At 52.8% G+C, this 17,246-nt stretch overlaps 1 protein-coding gene across 4 annotated transcripts in view; it reads left to right on the top strand.

The window, feature by feature from the left end:
• Window positions 1–17,246, top strand: part of DGCR2 (DiGeorge syndrome critical region gene 2) — an 83,519-nt gene that overhangs the window by 27,995 nt on the left and 38,278 nt on the right. For 2 of the 4 annotated variants that reach the window (XM_051837251.2, XM_051837252.2), the window contains exon 2: window positions 6,773–6,895. The exons of the other annotated variants lie outside the window; for them this stretch is intronic. In XM_051837251.2, the coding sequence (XP_051693211.1) occupies window positions 6,773–6,895 (123 nt within the window). The remainder of the gene's footprint in view (window positions 1–6,772; window positions 6,896–17,246) is intronic. 4 annotated transcript variants of the gene reach the window in all.

Below are 17,246 nucleotides of genomic sequence, written 5' to 3'. Positions count from 1 at the left end.
CCTTTGCCGTTGGTTCACCCTCCAATGGCCGCCGCGGCCAGCGCACCGCGCTGATCCGATGGCAGGAGCCAGGAGCCAGGTGCTTTTCCTGGTCTCCCATGGGGTACAGGGCCCAAGCACCTGGGCCATCCTCCACTGCACTCCCTGGCCACAGCAGAGAGCTGGCCTGGAAGAGGGGCAACCGGGACAGGACCCGGCGCCCCGACCGGGACTAGAACCCGGTGTGCCGGCGCCGCTAGGCGGAGGATTAGCCTAGTGAGCCGCGGTGCCGGCCGGTTTGTTTATATCTTTTGTATCTCTGCTAACCTGCTTAATTCTTCCTCTAGGATCTTGAACACTTGGAATATGGTTGTGTCAGTGTCCCTGTCTGTTGGGTCAGACTTTCCGTGTGGTAGTTAGGAAGCTGCGTGGCATGTCCACATCTCATGTAGGAGTGCCTGGGTTCAACTCCCAGCTCCGCTTCTGAGTCCAGCTTCTGGCTAATGCACATCCTGGGTGGCAGCAGACGGTGACCTCTTGGGTCCCTGTCACCCACACGGGAGATCCGAAGTTGAGTTTCTGGTTCCTGGTTTGGCTTGGGCCATCCCAGCCTGTTGTAGATATTTGGGGAGTGAACCAGTGGGTGAAAGATCTTTCCATTTATCTCTGTTTCTCTGTCTTTCAAATAAATAAATATGTAAATACTTAAAAAAAAGTCCTTATACTGTCATTTATGCCGTTTCTGGTCAGTTTTTTTTTTTTTTTTTTTGGAAGATTTTATTTATTTGTGAGGCAGAATTAGAGAGAGAGAGAGAGAGAGAAAGGTCTTCCATCTGCTGGTTGACTCCCCAGGTGGCTGCAGAGGCCGGACCTGGGTTGATCTGAAGTTAGGAGCCAGGGCTTCTTCTGGGTCTCCCACATGGGTGCAAGAGCCCAAGCACTTGGGCCATCTTCTACTGCTTTCCTAGGCCATACGCAGAGAGCTGGATGGGAAGTGGAGCAGCCGGGACATGAACCTGCACCCGTTTGGGATGCCGGCACCTCAGGCAGAGGCTTAGCCTACTATGCCACAGCGCCGGCCCAGATCAGTTTTGATTGATGGATGATTTTTCTCCTCATCAAGGTTGTAATTTCCTGCCCTTTCCCAGTTTTTTTTTTTGAGTGCCAGACTTACGGATTTTACCTTTTTAGTGCTAGGTATTTTTGCATTCCTGTGAATATTCAATTTTATAAAGATGTATTTATTTGAAAAGGCTGAATGACAAGAAGGGAGAGACAGAGACAGAGACTGAGAGGTCTTCTGTCTGCTGGTTTACTCTTGAAATGCCCGTGGCTAGGCCAGGCTGAAGCCTGGAGCCAGGAACTGCATCAGGGACTCAAGGACTTAGACCATCGTCTGCTGCCTTTCTGGGCACATTAGCAGTAAGCTGGATCCGAAGTAGAGGAGTTGGGATGCAGGTGCCCCAAGAAGCATTTTAACACTCTGTGCCCCAGCACCCGCCCGTCCTGTGAATATTCCTGAACTTTGTTCTAGTTGCGGTTTTCAGTGTGACCCTTTCCGGGTAGGCCTTTGGTCTTTGACAGGCAGACGTGGGCAGTGTCTTGTCTAGAGTTAATTTCCCGATGCTGCTGAGGTGGGGGTCTCCTGAGCGTGCTCTGCTGGTGCCCTTGAGTGAGTGTTTCCCGACAGGTTAGGGAGGACAGGCCCCGCTTCCCGCTCTGTTGAACCTGAGTTGCCTTTCCTGCTTGTCCTTTAGGGTGTCTTTCCTGGCCTGGGGGGCTGCTTCACTCGTGGGGCTGGAGGGCGCTGCAGATCTCTGCAGTCCGCCTTTGCGTGGCTCTCTCCTCCCCGCGCCCTGCCCTGGGAAGAACTCAGTCCCCGCCCGGCCGGCTGCTGCAGGAGTGTGCTGGCCCTGCCCAGGCCCCTCCTGCTCAGCAGCTGGACATGTTCTCCAGGCTCACCTCACTCGCCCCCTGACGCTTGGATCACTCCAGTGTCTGGAGAACTAATTCCTTCTGATTTTTATTCCCCCCTCGTAGAAGAAAAACAATTACTTATTTGATAAGTAGAAAAAAAGAGAGGAACCTCCCATCTACTGTTCATTCCCCCAATGCGGCAATGGTCAGGGCTGGGCCAGGCTGAAGCCAGGAGCCTGGAACTCAATCCAGGTTTCCCATGTGGGTAACGGGAATCCAACTCCTTGACGCGTCACTGCTGTCTTCCAGGGTCTGCATCAGCAGGAAGCTGGAATCAGGAGCCAGAGCCATGAGTCAAACTCAGAGACTGTGACTTGGGATGCAGGCATCTTTTTTTTTTTTTTTTAAATTAATTAATTTATTTGAAAGGCAGAGTTACAGAGAGACAGAGAAAGAGGTCTTCCATCCGCTGGTTCAGTCCTCAGGTGGCCGCAATGGCTGGAGCTGGGCTGATCCAAAGTCAGGAGCTTATTCCAAGTCTGTCACGTGGGTGCAGGGGCCCAGGCACTTGGGCCATCCTCTGCTGCTTCCCTAGATGTATTAGCAATGGAGCAGTCAGAATTTGAACCGGTGCCCATGTGGGATGCTGGTGCTGCAGGTGGCGGCTTCACCTGCTACACCACAGCTTCGGCCCGGGATGCAGGCATCTTAACCACTCAGCCAAACACCTGGAACCCCTACCCCCCAAGATGTTCAGAAGGGTAGTTAGTTCCCTTAGACTCCATCCTGGCCAAAAGCCTGTCTAGGCGCACAGCACTGTCCATCTGCATCCGTGTTAGCCATTGTATAGAGGCTGTCCTTTGGGTTCTGCTGAGTGGATGTGCTGCAGTACGAGGTGGCAGGTGCAGGGAGAGAACAGGAGTCACGGCCCCTCCCCCTCTGGCACCTTCCTTCCTTCCTTCCCACGTGGGAATCAATGAGTGCAGGACTGGAGTCGGCCGAGCTCTGTGTCCCTTCCTGCACAGCACTCTTGGTGGGCTGGGGCTGGGCTCAGGTGGAGCCTGCATTTCCTGCCTGATTGGGGGCATTACTTTAGTGTTCGTGGTAAATTCAGGTCCACCCTCGTGACTTAGCGCTGTGGTGAGAAAGGACTAGGTGCGAGAACCCTTGGTTTTCCTTCCACCTTAGGTGAGATGTGATCCCGGAAGAAGGGAGACAGTCGAGGTTTGTTTCTTCCTCCTGTGTCTTCAGGCTGGTGTCAGGGCTCCTTCCCTCCTTCCCTGCCTGCCTGCCTCCCTCGCTGGTGTTTTAGGTCAGTTCCAAGGCTGCTCAGGGGTCTGTGCGCCTTTTACTAAAGGGTTGGACATAAATATTTTCAGCTTTGTGTTGTCGCTGCTCAGCTCTGCTGTGGTCCCCAAAAGCAGCTGTGGGCAGTAGGTGTTTGTACGGAGCAGACCAGGTAGGGGTGAGGATTTGGCATAGCAGTTGAGACACCACTTGGGACACTCTTATTAGAATGCCAAGATCTGAGTCCTCAATCTGCTTTGGTTTTTGCTGATGCACACCCTGGGAGGCTGCAGGTGATGGCTCAAGAACTTAGGTCCTTGCCACCCACGTGGGAGACCTGGATGGAGTTCCTGGCTCCTGGCTTTGGTTTGGCCCAGTTCTGGCTGTTGCAGGCACTGGGGTGTAATCCAGTTGATGAGAGATGACTGTCTGTATCTCTGTCTTTCAGATATTTAAATAGATAAGTAAAAATCTGACAAACAAAAGCCACAAACAGATGGCAGCGGTAGGGTTTTCCATGGCTTCCCCCTTTGCTGACTCCTACCTCAGTTTTAACCTGTGCTTTGCCAAGTCCTCTAATATTTTTTTTTTTTTTTTTTTTTTTTTTGACAGGCAGAGTGGACAGTGAGAGAGAGAGAGACAGAGAGAGAAAGGTCTTCCTTTTGCCGTTGGTTCACCCTCCAATGGCCGCCGCTGCAGCCGGCACACCGCGCTGATCCTGGCAGGAGCCAGGAGCCAGGTGCTTTTCCTGGTCTCCCATGGGGTGCAGGGCCCAAGCACCTGGGCCATCCTCCACTGCACTCCCTGGCCATAGCAGAGAGCTGGCCTGGAAGAGGGGCAACCGGGACAGAATCCGGCGCCCCAACCGGGACTAGAACCCGGTGTGCCGGCGCCGCAAGGTGGAGGATTAGCCTATTGAGCCACGGCGCCGGCTCAAGTCCTCTAATATTTTTCTCTATTATAATTGCTCTCAGAGGGGCTGGCGCTGTGGTGCAGTGGGTTAAACTGCTACCTGCAGCACCGGCATTCCATATGGGCGCCAGTTGGATTCCCAGCTGTTCCACTTCGGATACAGCTCCCTGCTAATGTGCCTGGGAAAGCAGCAGGATGGCCCAAGTGCTTGGGCCTTTGCACCCACGTGGGAGACCTCAGTGAAACTCCTGCCTTTGTCTGGCCCAGCCCCAGCTGATGCGTCCATTTGGGGAGTGAACCAGCTGGTGGAAGAAATCTCAGCCTCTTCCTCTCTCTGTAATTCTGCCTTTCAAATAAATAAATGCATCTTTTTTTTTAATTTTTATTTTTTTGACAGGTAGAGTGGACAGTGAGAGAGAAAGAGAGACAGAGAGAAAGGACTTCCTTTGCCATTGGTTCACCCTCCAATGGCCGCCGCGGCCGGTGTGCTGCGGCCGGCACACTGCGCCTCTCCGAAGCCAGGAGCCAGGTGCTTCTCCTGGTCTCCCATGCGGGTGCAGAGCCGAAGGACTTGGGCCATCCTCCACTGCACTCCCGGGCCACAGCAGAGAGCTGGCCTGGAAGAGGGGCAACCGGGACAGAATCCGGCGCCCCGACCGGGACTAGAACCTGGTGTGCTGGTGCTGCAAGGCAGAGGATTAGCCTATTGAGCCACGGCGCCAGCCAATAAATGCATCTTTAAAAGAAAATAATTGCTCTAAGAAGCCACTGCCGGTTTTACGTGGCTCCCTATGATGTACCAGATAAAAGCCAAAATTTTCTTTCCCTCAAAGCCACCATGATCTGACGTGCCCCCCCCTTTAAAAAAGATTTTATTTATTTATTTATTTATTTATTTATTTATTTATTTGTGTGTGTGTGAGAGAGAGAGGGAGGGAGGGAGGGAGGGAAGGAGAGGGAGAGAGAGAGAGAGAGAGAGAGAGAGAGTGTGCGCGAGCGCTTCCATCTGCTTGTTCATTCCCCACATGACTGCAATGACCAGGGCTGGGCTAATCCGAAGCCAGGAGCCAGGAACTCCATCCAGGTTTCTCCACATGGTCCAGACCATGGGCTGCTTCTGTTACTTTCCCCAGGCCACCAGCGGGGAACTAGATCAGGAGTAGAGCAGCCAGGATGCAAACTGGCACCATATGGGATGCCGGCATTGCTGGCGGTGGCTTTACCTGCTATGCCATAGCGCCAGCCCTGGTTTCCTATCTTATCCAGTGCGTCCTCATTTGTCAGCTCACACAGCCCACTTCCTGATGTCTCCATAGGCCCTGCTTTTCCTTCTGAAACAGTTGCCTGCCTTGGAAACCATGGCCAACCCCCCTACCCTGTTCTTGTTAAAAAATGCTAATTTATGGGGGCTGGCGTCGTGGCATAATGGGTTAAGCCACTGCCTACAATGCCAGCATCCCATATGGTTGCCATTTCGAGACCTGGCTGCTCCACTTCTGATCCAGCTCCCTGCTAACAAAGCCGCGGAAGATGGCCCAAGTGTTTGGGCCCCTGCACCCACGTGGGAGACCCAGATGAAGTTCCTGGCTTCGGTCATTGCTGCCATTTTGGGAGTGAACCCAGTAGATAGAAGAGCTCTCTCTTTCTCCCCCCCCCCCCCCTCTCTAACTGTGCCTTTCAAATAGATAAATTTTAAAAAATTAATTTATTTGTGAGGCAGAGACAGAGTGAGCCCCCATCTACTGGTTCCCTCTCCAGGTGCCCACAATGGCCAGGCCTAGGCTGAATTGAAGCTGAGAGCCAGGAACAGAGTCCAGATCTTCCAGGTCGTTGGCAGGGACCTAGCGACTTGAGCCATCAGCACTGCTCCCAGGGTGTGTATTGGCAGGAAGCTGGAGTCTGGAGCTAGGGCGGGGCTTGAACCAGGCCTTCTGATGTTGGGTCTTGGCTGTCTGTCCTAAGCAGCACCTTAATCCCTGGACTAAACACCTCCCGATCCCACCTTGAAGCAGCATCTCAGAGCCTAGTGGTTGGAGGGCTCCCCTGGTCTGTTGGCACCATATCTGAGCTCTCCTGTGGGGAAGACCCCCATTTGTCCTTTGTGAGAAACACGCGTGGGCATGCACATGGATGCATGCACGTGTCCTGTTGACTCAGAGCCCCCGGGGAGCTGAGCCGCGTCCACTGCATCTTTGGCTCCCATGCAGGTCAGCACAGGGCTTGACTCGGAGGCTATGGCAAGTGGCTTGTGCACATCAGTGTCGTGGGGCTGTGCACTTCTGACGCACTTCCTGCTATTGTATCTGGGAAAGCAGCAAGTGCTTGGGATCCTGCCACCCACATTTCTTTGGCGTGGCCCAGCCTTGGCTATTGAGGCAATTTGGGGAGTGAACCAGCAGGTGGAAGATCTGTTTCTCTCTGTCACTTTGCCTGTCAAATAAATGAATAAAAATCTTCAAAAAAAAAAAAAATTCCTGTCACCGTGGTACAGTGCTGTGTCAGTGCTGCCGTGTTGTGAGAGTTCTGCTGCACCCGGGAAGTGTGGCCAGGCCCTCTTGAGGAGGTGGGCTTGGGCTCTGCCTGGCCCCCGGCCCCCAGGACTGGAGCAGTGGCCAGGCCTTGCTGTTCGCGGGTCTCTGCCGCTTCCTCAACGGCCTCTCGCCCTTTGGTTCCACAGAGCTGCGGTGCAACCCTGGGCAGTTTGCCTGTCGCAGCGGCGCCATCCAGTGCATCCCCCTACCTTGGCAGTGTGACGGCTGGCCCACTTGTGAGGATGAGAGCGATGAAGCCGACTGTCCAGGTGAGTGTGCCGGGCCGGTGGGGACGCGCGCCCCGCCAGGTGAGTGTGTCACAGCCGGGTAAGTGTCTCCCGCAGTGGGGGAGGGGTGTGACCTGGTAATCTGCATTCCACACGTTGCCATGGTAGCTTGAGCTGAAAGCAGGTACCCTTCGTAGGCAGTTTGCAGAACTGGCGAGAGGGCACGGCGGGGTGGGGCTGTGGGAGGTGGGTGAGGTGCTGCCAGCCCTGGCCTTGCACAAGACTGAGAGTTAGGCCCTCCTGAGGGCCTGTGTCCTCTGCACCTCACTCACTTTGCCCTGGCCTTGGGTGTGGTGCCTCTGGAGACGTGGCTGGAATCCTGGGCACTGCCCACCTACCCAGAAGTAACCCAGCACCCCAAGGTTCTTTCCTGGTGAGGTGTGGGCTCCTGAGGGAGCCGTGCGGAGACTACAAAAACGCCTACATCCTTGGCTTTCCACCTGGTGCCTGCCCCTGCTCGCTCGAGGACTGTTACAAAGCACAGCCGTGTTCACTGCACAGATGGATGGTTTCTCCACGTGGGTCAGGGTGCAAGGTGTAGCTGCTGCACGCGTTGTGTGCATGTGTGGGTGCGTGGGAGACTTGTGCTGATTGGTGGTTTCACATTGCAGGTGGTTCTGGGAAAGCCCCTAAGGGAAGGTGTGGCTCAGCCAGACCCACACGGCCTGGCGTGCAGGTTCTGTCCCAGCCTGGCTTGGTTCTTTGCTAGCCTGGTTTCCTGCTCCTGCCCTTCAGTAGCTCTGCTGCTGGCTGTCTCCTCTGCCTGCTCTGCTAGTGATTACCTGGTGTGCGCTTCCTGGACGATGCTCTTCTGTTCTCCTGGCTCTCCCTTGCTCTGTTTTTTTGCAGGGACAGGCCCTGCCATCCTTTGAGGCGTAGCTCAGATGCTGCCACGTGAGAGGATAGCTCTGGTCCCTCTGGCTGTGGGTCAGCATCTGCCAGCCCCTGGTTGACCATCTAAGCATCTAGAACTGCCAGTAAGCCCCACCACTCGTGGTGCTGTGCCTGGTCTCTCCTTCCAGACGACGCCTTGGGTGCAGGGACCTGGCTTAGGACGGGATCAGTGTGCTGCGCTGAAGGAAGTGGACTTGCTCCAAGCGTGGGGTTCAGGTGGGGCAGCCAGTCGGTGACAGTGGAGCTCGGGACAGTCTTTTCTGTAAGAATGTGAACCCTCCTGGTCACTCCTCATCGGGTGGAGGTGTGGGCCTTTCCTAGTGAGAGTTTGAGTTGGTGGGGCCTGGTCGGGAGCCTGTCTGGTTGTCCCCTGGGCCAGTGGTGGGACGCAGGTGCTCTGCGGTCGCTCAGCCTGGTGAGGACGATGTGGTTGTGAGTGGGAGCCTCCTCAGGCTGACTCCTGGGGCGCCACTGGAAAGCCGGCTGCTTGGAGAATTTTCTGAAGAAGGAAGCAGTGGTTCTTGGTTGGCTTTCCATGGGAGCGCGGCTGAGTTGACTGTTCTCAAAATGCTGTTTGGTGTTGCTTTTAAGGGCGTGTGTGATCCCCATCCTGTGGCACGTGCCGCAGGCAGTAGCAGCTACATTGTGATTGTCATCTTGTTCATCTACACTGTGGCCTTGCCGAGCCACACTGGCTGGCTCAGAGAAGCCACCAGCCCTGTACCTGCGTTTGCCTGACGTTACACAGGTCGTTGTGTGTTCTCCCCACACAGAAAACACATAGTCTGTCCTGTGGAGGCCCAGAGTTGAGTAGGGTGGCCAGCTGAAGGCCCAAGTGTCAAGGGCACAGCGACAGGACATGTGGAGTGTGCAGTCACCGAGGGTGATGGCCTTGGGAGTTCCTCGGGCAGGGCCTCCCTTTGACTTGAGATCCCATGTCTGTCCTGGTGGTGATGTGCTGTGTCGCGGTCCAAACAGGGACACACGCTGATCTCTGATCATTCTTCATGCTGAGATTCTGAGAGTCAAGTTACGAAAGATTGAGTTGCTGCTTGGGACGCCCCCTACTGGATGTCAGAGTGCCTGGTTCCAGTCCTAGCTACTCTGCCTCTGATCCAGCTTCCTGCTAGTGCACCTTGGGAGGCAGCAGGTGATGGCCCAAGTGCTTGGGTCCCTGTACCCGTGTGGGAGACCCAGATAAAGTCCTGGGCTCCTGGCTTTGATGGCCTCACCCAGTCCTGATGTGGACATTTGGGAAGTGACCCAGTGGATGGAAGATTCTTGTCTGTCTCAAGTAAAATAAAAATAAATTATAAAAATGCTTTATGAAACCAAATTTTCATTAAAATATTTATTAAAAAATCATAATATATGGAGGCTGGCATTGTGGTGCAGCAGAGTAAGGTGTTGTTTGTGACATGGGCATCCCATATTACAGTACTGGTTTTTGAGTCCTGGTTACTCTGCTTCCAAAGCAGCTTCCTGCTAATGCACCTGAGAAGGCAGTAGATGATGGCCCGAGTACGTGGGTCCCTGGCTGCTGGCTTCAGCCAAGCCCAGACCTGGCTGTTGTGGCCTTCAGGGAAGTGAACCAGTAGCTGGAAAAATTCTCTCTTTATCTCTCACTGTCTTTCTACCTTCCAAATAACTAGGTACATCATTTTTTTTTTTTTTTTTTTTGACAGGCAGAGTGGACAGTGAGAGAGAGAGACAGAGAGAAAGGTCTTCCTTTGCCGTTGGTTCACCCTCCAATGGCCGCCGCGGCCGGCGTGCTGCGGCCGGCGCACCGCGCTGATCTGATGGCAGGAGCCAGGAGCCAGGTGCTTTTCCTGGTCTCCCATGGGGTGCAGGGCCCAAGCACCTGGGCCATCCTCCACTGCACTCCCTGGCCACAGCAGAGAGCTGGCCTGGAAGAGGGGCAACCGGGACAGGACCCGGCGCCCCGACCGGGACTAGAACCCGGTGTGCCGGCACCGCTAGGCGGAGGATTAGCCTAGTGAGCCGCGGCGCCGGCCCACATTTTTTTTTTTAAAGATAAAAATGTATAGGCCAGCGCTGTAGCTCACTAGGCTAATCCTCCATCTGTGGCGCTGGCACCTCGGGTTCTAGTCCCGGTCGGGGCACCGGATTCTGTCCCGGTTGCCCCTCTTCCAGACCAGCTCTCTACTGTGGCCCAAGTGTTTGGGCCCTGCACCCGCATGGGAGACCAGGAGGAAGCACCTGGCTCCTGGCTTTGGATCAGCGCGGTGCGCTGGCTGCAGCACGCCGGCCGCAGTGGCTATTGGAGGGTGAACCAACGGTAAAAGGAAGACCTTTCTCTCTGTCTCTCTCTCTCACTGTCCACTCTGCCTGTCAAAGATAAAAATGTACAAAGCATAATATTAATATTCACATTAATGAATTAATAACTTCTGAAATGTTTTCATTTATTTGTCATTTATTTTAAAAAAACTTTGAAAACTGGGGCCGGCACTGTGGCTCACTTGGTTAATCCTCCGCCTTCAGCGCCAGCATCCCATATAGGTGCCAGGTTCTAGTCCCTGTTGCTCCTCTTCCAGTCCAGCTCTCTGCTGTGGGTGGCCTGGGAAGGCAGTGGAGGATGGCCCAAGTGCTTGGGCTCCTGCATCTTCATGGGAGACCAGAAGGAAGCACCTGGCTCCTGGCTTCAGATCTGTGTAGCTCCGGCTGTGGCGGTCATCTGGGGGGTGAACCAATGGAAGGAAGACCTTTCTCTCTGTCTCTCTCTCTTACTGTCTAATTCTACCTGTCAAATAAATAAATAAAAAATAAACAAACTTTAAAAACTCATGGGATACAGGGTCAGGTCCTCATTCTGGACCCCTACAAAATAAAAAGAGAGGAAAATCACTTGAATGGTGGGGAGATGGCTGTGACTTTGTGTATATGAGGAGACTTTAACCCCTTGGGAAGCTTTTGAGCAAAGAGCACAGGACTTCATGGGTTAATCACGGGAGGCGACGTCACTGCCCAGCTAAAAGCCTGCTGAAAAAGATACAAGACTATAGGGCCAAGGCAAGCAGGAGGCGTCAATTTCAGCATGTTTGGAAGAGTGGTCTGGGTGTCTGGGCCTTTGAGCACCTGAGACCTGTCCCTGGGGCTCTTCCTGCTGAGTGTTGGTGTGACAAGGCTGTAGCTATGAGACCTGCTGTGTGCAGGCTTCTGGGTACCATTTGTTCAGGAGATACCTTGCAGGAAGGGAAGGAGAGAGAGTCCATCCTTCCTCTGGGAGTAGTAGCTGTATGCGTCTATGGTCTTTGAGCAAGGTGAGTTTTTGCTGTGGTTTCTGCACTCTTGGACTGGTCAGCTCCTGGCTCCTGGCTCCTGGCTTTGGTCTGGCCCAGCCCTGGTCGTTGTGGTCATCTGGGGAGTAAACCAACAGATGGAAGATCTCTCTCTCTCTCTCTCTGTCTCTCCTTGTCTCTGGAACTCTGCCTTTCAAATAAAGAAAATACGTCTTTAAAAAATAAATAAATGGGGGCCAGCACTGTGGTATAGCGGGTAAAGCCGCTGCCTGTGGTGCTGGCATCCCATATGGGTGCTGCTTTAAGTTCTGGCTGCTCCACTTCTGATCCAGTTCTCTTCTAATGTGCCTGGGAAAGCAGCAGAGGATGGCCCAGATACTTGGGCCCCAGCACCCACTGGGGAGACCTGGAAGAAGCACCTGGCTTCCAACCATCCCAGTTCTGGCTGTGGCAGCTGTTAGGGGAGTGAACCAGTGGATGGAAGATCTCTGTCTCTCCCTCCCTCTCTGTAACTCTGCCTTTCAAATAAAATAACTAAGTAAATGAAGAGCAGCTGAGTAGAGGCAGGCTGTTCTTGGCTAGGAAGACCCACTGTGGTCCACCTGCTGCTTGTATTGGCCTGTGACTTAGTGCATTGCCAGTCTAAACGCCATAAAATGCTGGGAAGGATGAAGTTCGGATACTGTTGGGTCACTTTGAAGAACCGGGATCGAGCCCTTGCCTTAGCAGTACCAAGGCTTGCTTTAGAACTGGCTCAGGGAAACAAAACTGTCAGAACAGACCTGGGGACTTGGCCGTGTGGGCAGGCTCTTCACTCACAGCGAGGCGGCAGTCAGAAAAGACACGGCGGTGTACGGGAGTATCTGTATTAATTTGGTAGGGAAAAGTTTATTGTTTTTTAATAAATCATAGAAAATGTTAACTCTAAAAAGTGACCAATTGTATCACATTAAAATTCAGGTCTTCCCTTTATCAAACGACAACAGCAATAAAGAAGGTGAAAAAGAGGACTCACAGAATGGGAGGAAGACATTTGCAGTATTTACCACCTGCTAAAGGAGTGTAATTCAACTTACATAAAGAAATCCAAATGGGGGCTGGCGCCGTGGCGCAGTAGGTTAATCCTCCGCCTGCAGCGCCGGCATCCCATATGGGCGCAGATTCTAGTCCCGGCTGCTATTCTTCCAGTCCAGCTCTCTGCTGTGGCCTGGGAAAGCAGTGGAGGATGACCCAGGTCCTTGGGCCCCTGCACCCACGTGGGAGACCGGGACGCGACACCTCGTTCCTGGCTTCAGATAGGCGTAGCTCCGGCCGTTGCAGCCATCTGAGGAGTGAACCAACGGAAGGAAGACCTTTCTCTCTGTCACTCCCTCTCACTGTCTGCAACTCTACCTCTCAAATAAATAAATAAAAATTAAAAAAAAAAAAAAAAGAACTCCAAATGAGTTTGTAAACTCAAAAGGCTTCCCATAGCCTTGGCAGCTCATGTCAAGAGCCTCGGGTGATCACTGACATCATACCTAAGAGTGTCAGTTGTTAAATCAACAATAGGAGTCACTGTGCACTTGCTTCCCATGCTGGACCTCTGTCCTTAATGAGTTGTACTATGAGAATTATTGGTAAAAATAGTTTTCAAACTGTACTTTATACTTGGTGTGTCTGTGTGGGTGCAAATAATTGAAATCTATATTTAGTAAAGACTTGATCTTCTGTATATAAGGTCAGTTAAAAACGAATCTTAATGGAAAATGGAATGGGAGAGGGAGTGGCAGGTGGATGGGAGTGGGGGTGGGAGAGCGGGAATGAGGGGAAGAAACACTATATCCTTAAAAGCTGTACCTATGAAAATGTGTATTCATTAAATAAAAGCCGTTAAAAAAATAAAACTGAAAAACAAAAAGAAGAACTCCAAATGGACGAGAGTGGAAGGCAGGCAGTGCCCAGAAAAATTAGCAAGAGCAGTGCTTACACGCAGAAGACAACACTCAGCCTTGTTAGTGTTTTAGACTACGGCGAGGGACTGCTTCACATTCCAGTGCAGAGGAGAGGGCACGGGCCGCGCGGGCAGCTGCCCTGGTGCTGCAGAGAAGCATGGCCTGGCACGCCCACTCTGGAAGACAGGTGTGGCCTTACAGAGCTAAGCGCTCTCACAGCCTGCGGTTCAAGGGAAGCCGGGGAAATGCTCGTGGTAGCGCTTGGGGCTAATGTGCATCTCGGAACAGCCTGAAGGTGCTTCCACGATGGGTATAATGTGCCAACACGGATGAGTGTTAAAATGGGACGTCGGATGACAAAGGTGAGCGGCTAAAAACTGTGCACACACAACACGGTACAGAGAAGCAGATACACATGTGGTAAGGTAGCAGAAAAGACAGTCACACACAGAACTCTGGCTCTTGCTCCTCCGTGGTGGGGAGACACAGAGGCCTAGGACTGGGAGAAGCAGGCATGGCCGTCAGCCCGCAGCTGACGCTGGGTCTCCTGAGGCAGGGTGTGTATTTCACTGTTGGGCTTCGGTGAGGGTCTTCCCAAAGGTCGTGGACGTGCATGGACTTCTGCACCAACGTCTTATTTTGCACGGCTTCCTTGGAAGTACACTCTACATGGGACGTGCGTTCTACAGACTATTTTAGATTTTTTTTTTTCCTTTTTTAAAGAAAAGGCAGTAGGAGTGTGAGAATGGCAGAGCAGAGTGCCTGCAGCCTGGGCCTGCTTGAGAGAGAACTCTCTGAAGTGACCGGCTTGGCCAGTGGCTCGGAGGGTGGTGAATGCGGAGGTGGGGTGGGCCTCCAGCCTGGGAATTGGGTAGGGGTTGGTGGAGTGTTCTCTCAGCGTCCACGCTCCCCCCATCCACAGACAGTTGATTTGTTTCTTTTCAAAAACAGGCAGAGACCAAGAGAGATCTTCCAGCTGCCGGTTCACTCCCCAGATGCCTGCAGTGGCAAGGGCTGGGCCAGGCCAAAGCCAAGAGCCCCAAACTCCATCCAGGTCTCCCACGTGATAGCACTCGGGTGATAGCACCCGAGTACTTGGGTCATCACCGCTGCCTCCCTGGGTGCACACTGTCAGGAAGGTGGGTTGGAAACAGTAGCCGGGGCTCAACCAGGCAGTCTGATTTGATGAGATGCAGATGTCCCAGGAGGCGACCTCACAGCTGCGTCAGATACCTACCCCAAGGGTTTTACTTTCTAGGCTGTGCTACGTGGTAGCTACAAGTCACATGTCTCTGCTGAGCACTTCACATGTCACTGTTCCAGACAAATATACAGTAAGCAATAAAGACTTAGTACAAAAAAATGCAAAACATCTTGTGACTATTACTTTGTGGCTTGTGGAAATGTGGTATGCCTTTTTTTTTTTTTTTAAAGATTCTTTGTTTGACAGCAGAGTGACCCAGAGAGACAGGGAGAAACAGATCTTTCACCCGATGGTTCACTCCCCAAATGGCTGCAATAGTTAGGGCTGGTCCAGGCTAGTGCCAGGATCCCAGAGCTCCATCTGGGACCCACATTGGTGGCAGGGACCTAATTACTTGAGCCATCCTCTGCTACCTTCCCAGGCTCATTAAGAGGGAGCTGGATAGGAAATAGAGCAGCTGGGGCTTGAACCAGCCCTAGGAAATGGGATACTTGCATCGCTTAACCTACTTGTGCCACAGCGCTGGCCCCATGCATTATGTTTCTTTTAGACAGTACTTGGATTTACAATTTACAAAATAGGAGACAGGCACCGCAGAGGGCAGTCGTGGAGGTTGAAAATAGAGGAATTGACAGACTCTGTATGACAAGTGGGACCTCCAGCTCCGTCTTCTGCCCTGTTCCCCAGATGCCAGCAGCCAGGTCTGGAAAACAGATCAAGAAAAATCATGTTCAAAACAGTAGGACTCTTGTTCCCATGCCTGTGTGGCCCAGCAGGGCCCAGCTCGGGATGGGGAACAGAACACACCTTGGTGGGGCTGGCGCTTGGCACAGTGGGTTAAAGCCGCTGCCTGCTGCACCAGCATCCCATATGGGTGCCGCCGGTTCAGGTCCTGGCTGCTCCACTTCCAATCCAGCTCCCTGCAGTGTTCCTGGTAAAGCAGTGGAGGATGGCCCAAGTGCTTGGGTCCCTGCACCCACATGGGAGACCTGGGAGAAGCTCCTGGCTCCTGGCTTGAGCCTGGCCCAGCCCGGGCTGTTGTGGCCGTTTGGGGACGGCCATGGGGGAAGTGGCAGGTAGTGTTTGTGATGGCTGTGGGGGCTGCTAGAGCACCAGGGTCCTGGGGCAGGGGCTGAGGAGGGAGGAATGGTATGAGAAGCACCGAAGAGGACTCTGGTGGGGGAACAGACGTTGAAAAGCCGTGCTGTGTACTTGGGATCGAGAGAAACTCCCACCCAATTTCAGGCCAGTGCTGAGAAGACCTGAGAAGACCTGAAATCCTCACCCAGCGCTGGTCCCCAGGCTCAGCCCAGGCCTTGCCCAGTTACTGAGGTGTGCAACAATGGAGGGGCAGCTGGTTTTTCAAATGCCTAATTCTTAACAATAACAAGGAAAGCATGTATAGAATAGAAAACATGACCCATTTACTTATTTTTAGAGTGCTGCATTCTCCATGAATGTACAAAAAGTTATTTTTTTGAGAGAGACACAGTAGACAGAGCAAGTGCTCCCACTCACAGGTTTATTCCCAGATGCCCACAGTGGCTGGGACTGGGGTGGGCCAAAGCCAGGGGCTTGGAACTCAACTCTGGTGGCAGAAACCCAGTTACTTCAGCCATCACCACTGCCTCCCAGGGTCGTCTTAAGCAGGAAGCTGGAGTCAGCAGCAGGAGCCAGGCGTTGGGCCCAGGTGCTGTGATACGGATGCAGGCGTCTTAATCATTCAGTGGGTTAAGCTCCCACCCCAGTGTGGCCCATTTAAAGAAAAAAAAAATAAAGTGTCAGAGTGTATCACTGAAGAAACACAGTATCTTACACACTTAAAGTACACAGGGGGCCTGCCAATAAAGAGAAAAAGTATGAAAGTGAAGCAAACAGAAACTTCACTTGGAGACTACCCCTGCATTGAAAAGCTCACCGGAGGGACTCAGCAGGATACGTGAAAGAGCAGCAGAGAACCCAGGAGGGCTCGAGAGGCTAACACTTGAGGTTATTGAGCCAGTGGAGCAAAAAGAACAAAGAATGCAGTGGGGTGGGCAGAACCCAGGGGACTTACCGGACCACCCTGCAGGTTACACCACGCGCTAGGTCACAAAGCAAGTCTTAATAAATGTAGGAGCTGGGACTCTGTGCAGAGCATCCTGTCCAGTCGAGAGGGGCAGAACTGGAAACCAGCATCTGAAGGAAGGCTCGTAAATACAACTGAATTAGCAACACTCCCTGAAACAGTCACGGGCCAAAGACGTCACCAGAGAGGTCAGAAGATATCCTGAATAAATGAAAATACAGCACACTGAAACCTGATATGACATGCTGCAAAAGCAGTACCAAGGCGGAATACGCAAGTGTACACCCTTACATAAGAAGGTCTCAAAGTTCATGCCTGATTCTATACCTTAAGGAACTAGAAAAACAAAACCAAAGTGAACTCGCCAGGCAGTGTGGGCATTTCGGAAGTGAACCAGCACTCACTTGCTCTCTCTCAAAAATTTTTTTTTTTTTTTTTTTAAAGATCTAAAGATCTATTTATTTGAGAGAGAGAGAGAGAGTTATAGAGGGAGAAACAGAGAGAAAGATCTTCCATCGCTGGTTCACTCCCCAAATGGCTAATCTGAAGCCAGGAGCCAGGAGCTTCTTTCAGGTCTCCCATGTGGGTGCAGGGGCTCAAGGACCTGGGCCATCTTCTACTGCTTTCCCAGGCCATAGCAGGGAGCTGGATTGGAAGTGGAGCAAAGAGGACTCGAACCGGCACCCATATGGGATGCCGACACTGCAGGTGGTGGCTTTACCCGCTTTGTCACAGTGCTGGCCCCTACAACAGTCTTTGAAAAAGAACACAATTGAAAGCTTCACACTTCCTGATCTCAAAACACGCTACAAAGGTACAGGTGCAGTGGTTAAAACTGTGATACTAGGGCTGGCGCTGTGGCTCACTTGGCTGATCCTCTGCCTTTGGCGCCGGCATCCCATATGGACGCCGGGTTCTAGTCCTGGCTGCTCCTCCCCAGTCCAGCTCTCTGCTGTGGCCTGGGAGGGCA

Source organism: Oryctolagus cuniculus, chromosome 21 (assembly GCF_964237555.1).
Source record: "Oryctolagus cuniculus chromosome 21, mOryCun1.1, whole genome shotgun sequence".
Lineage (NCBI taxonomy): Eukaryota > Metazoa > Chordata > Mammalia > Lagomorpha > Leporidae > Oryctolagus > Oryctolagus cuniculus.
The sequence above is the reverse complement of the archived record's forward strand: the minus strand, read 5'-3'. Positions and strand labels throughout refer to the sequence as shown.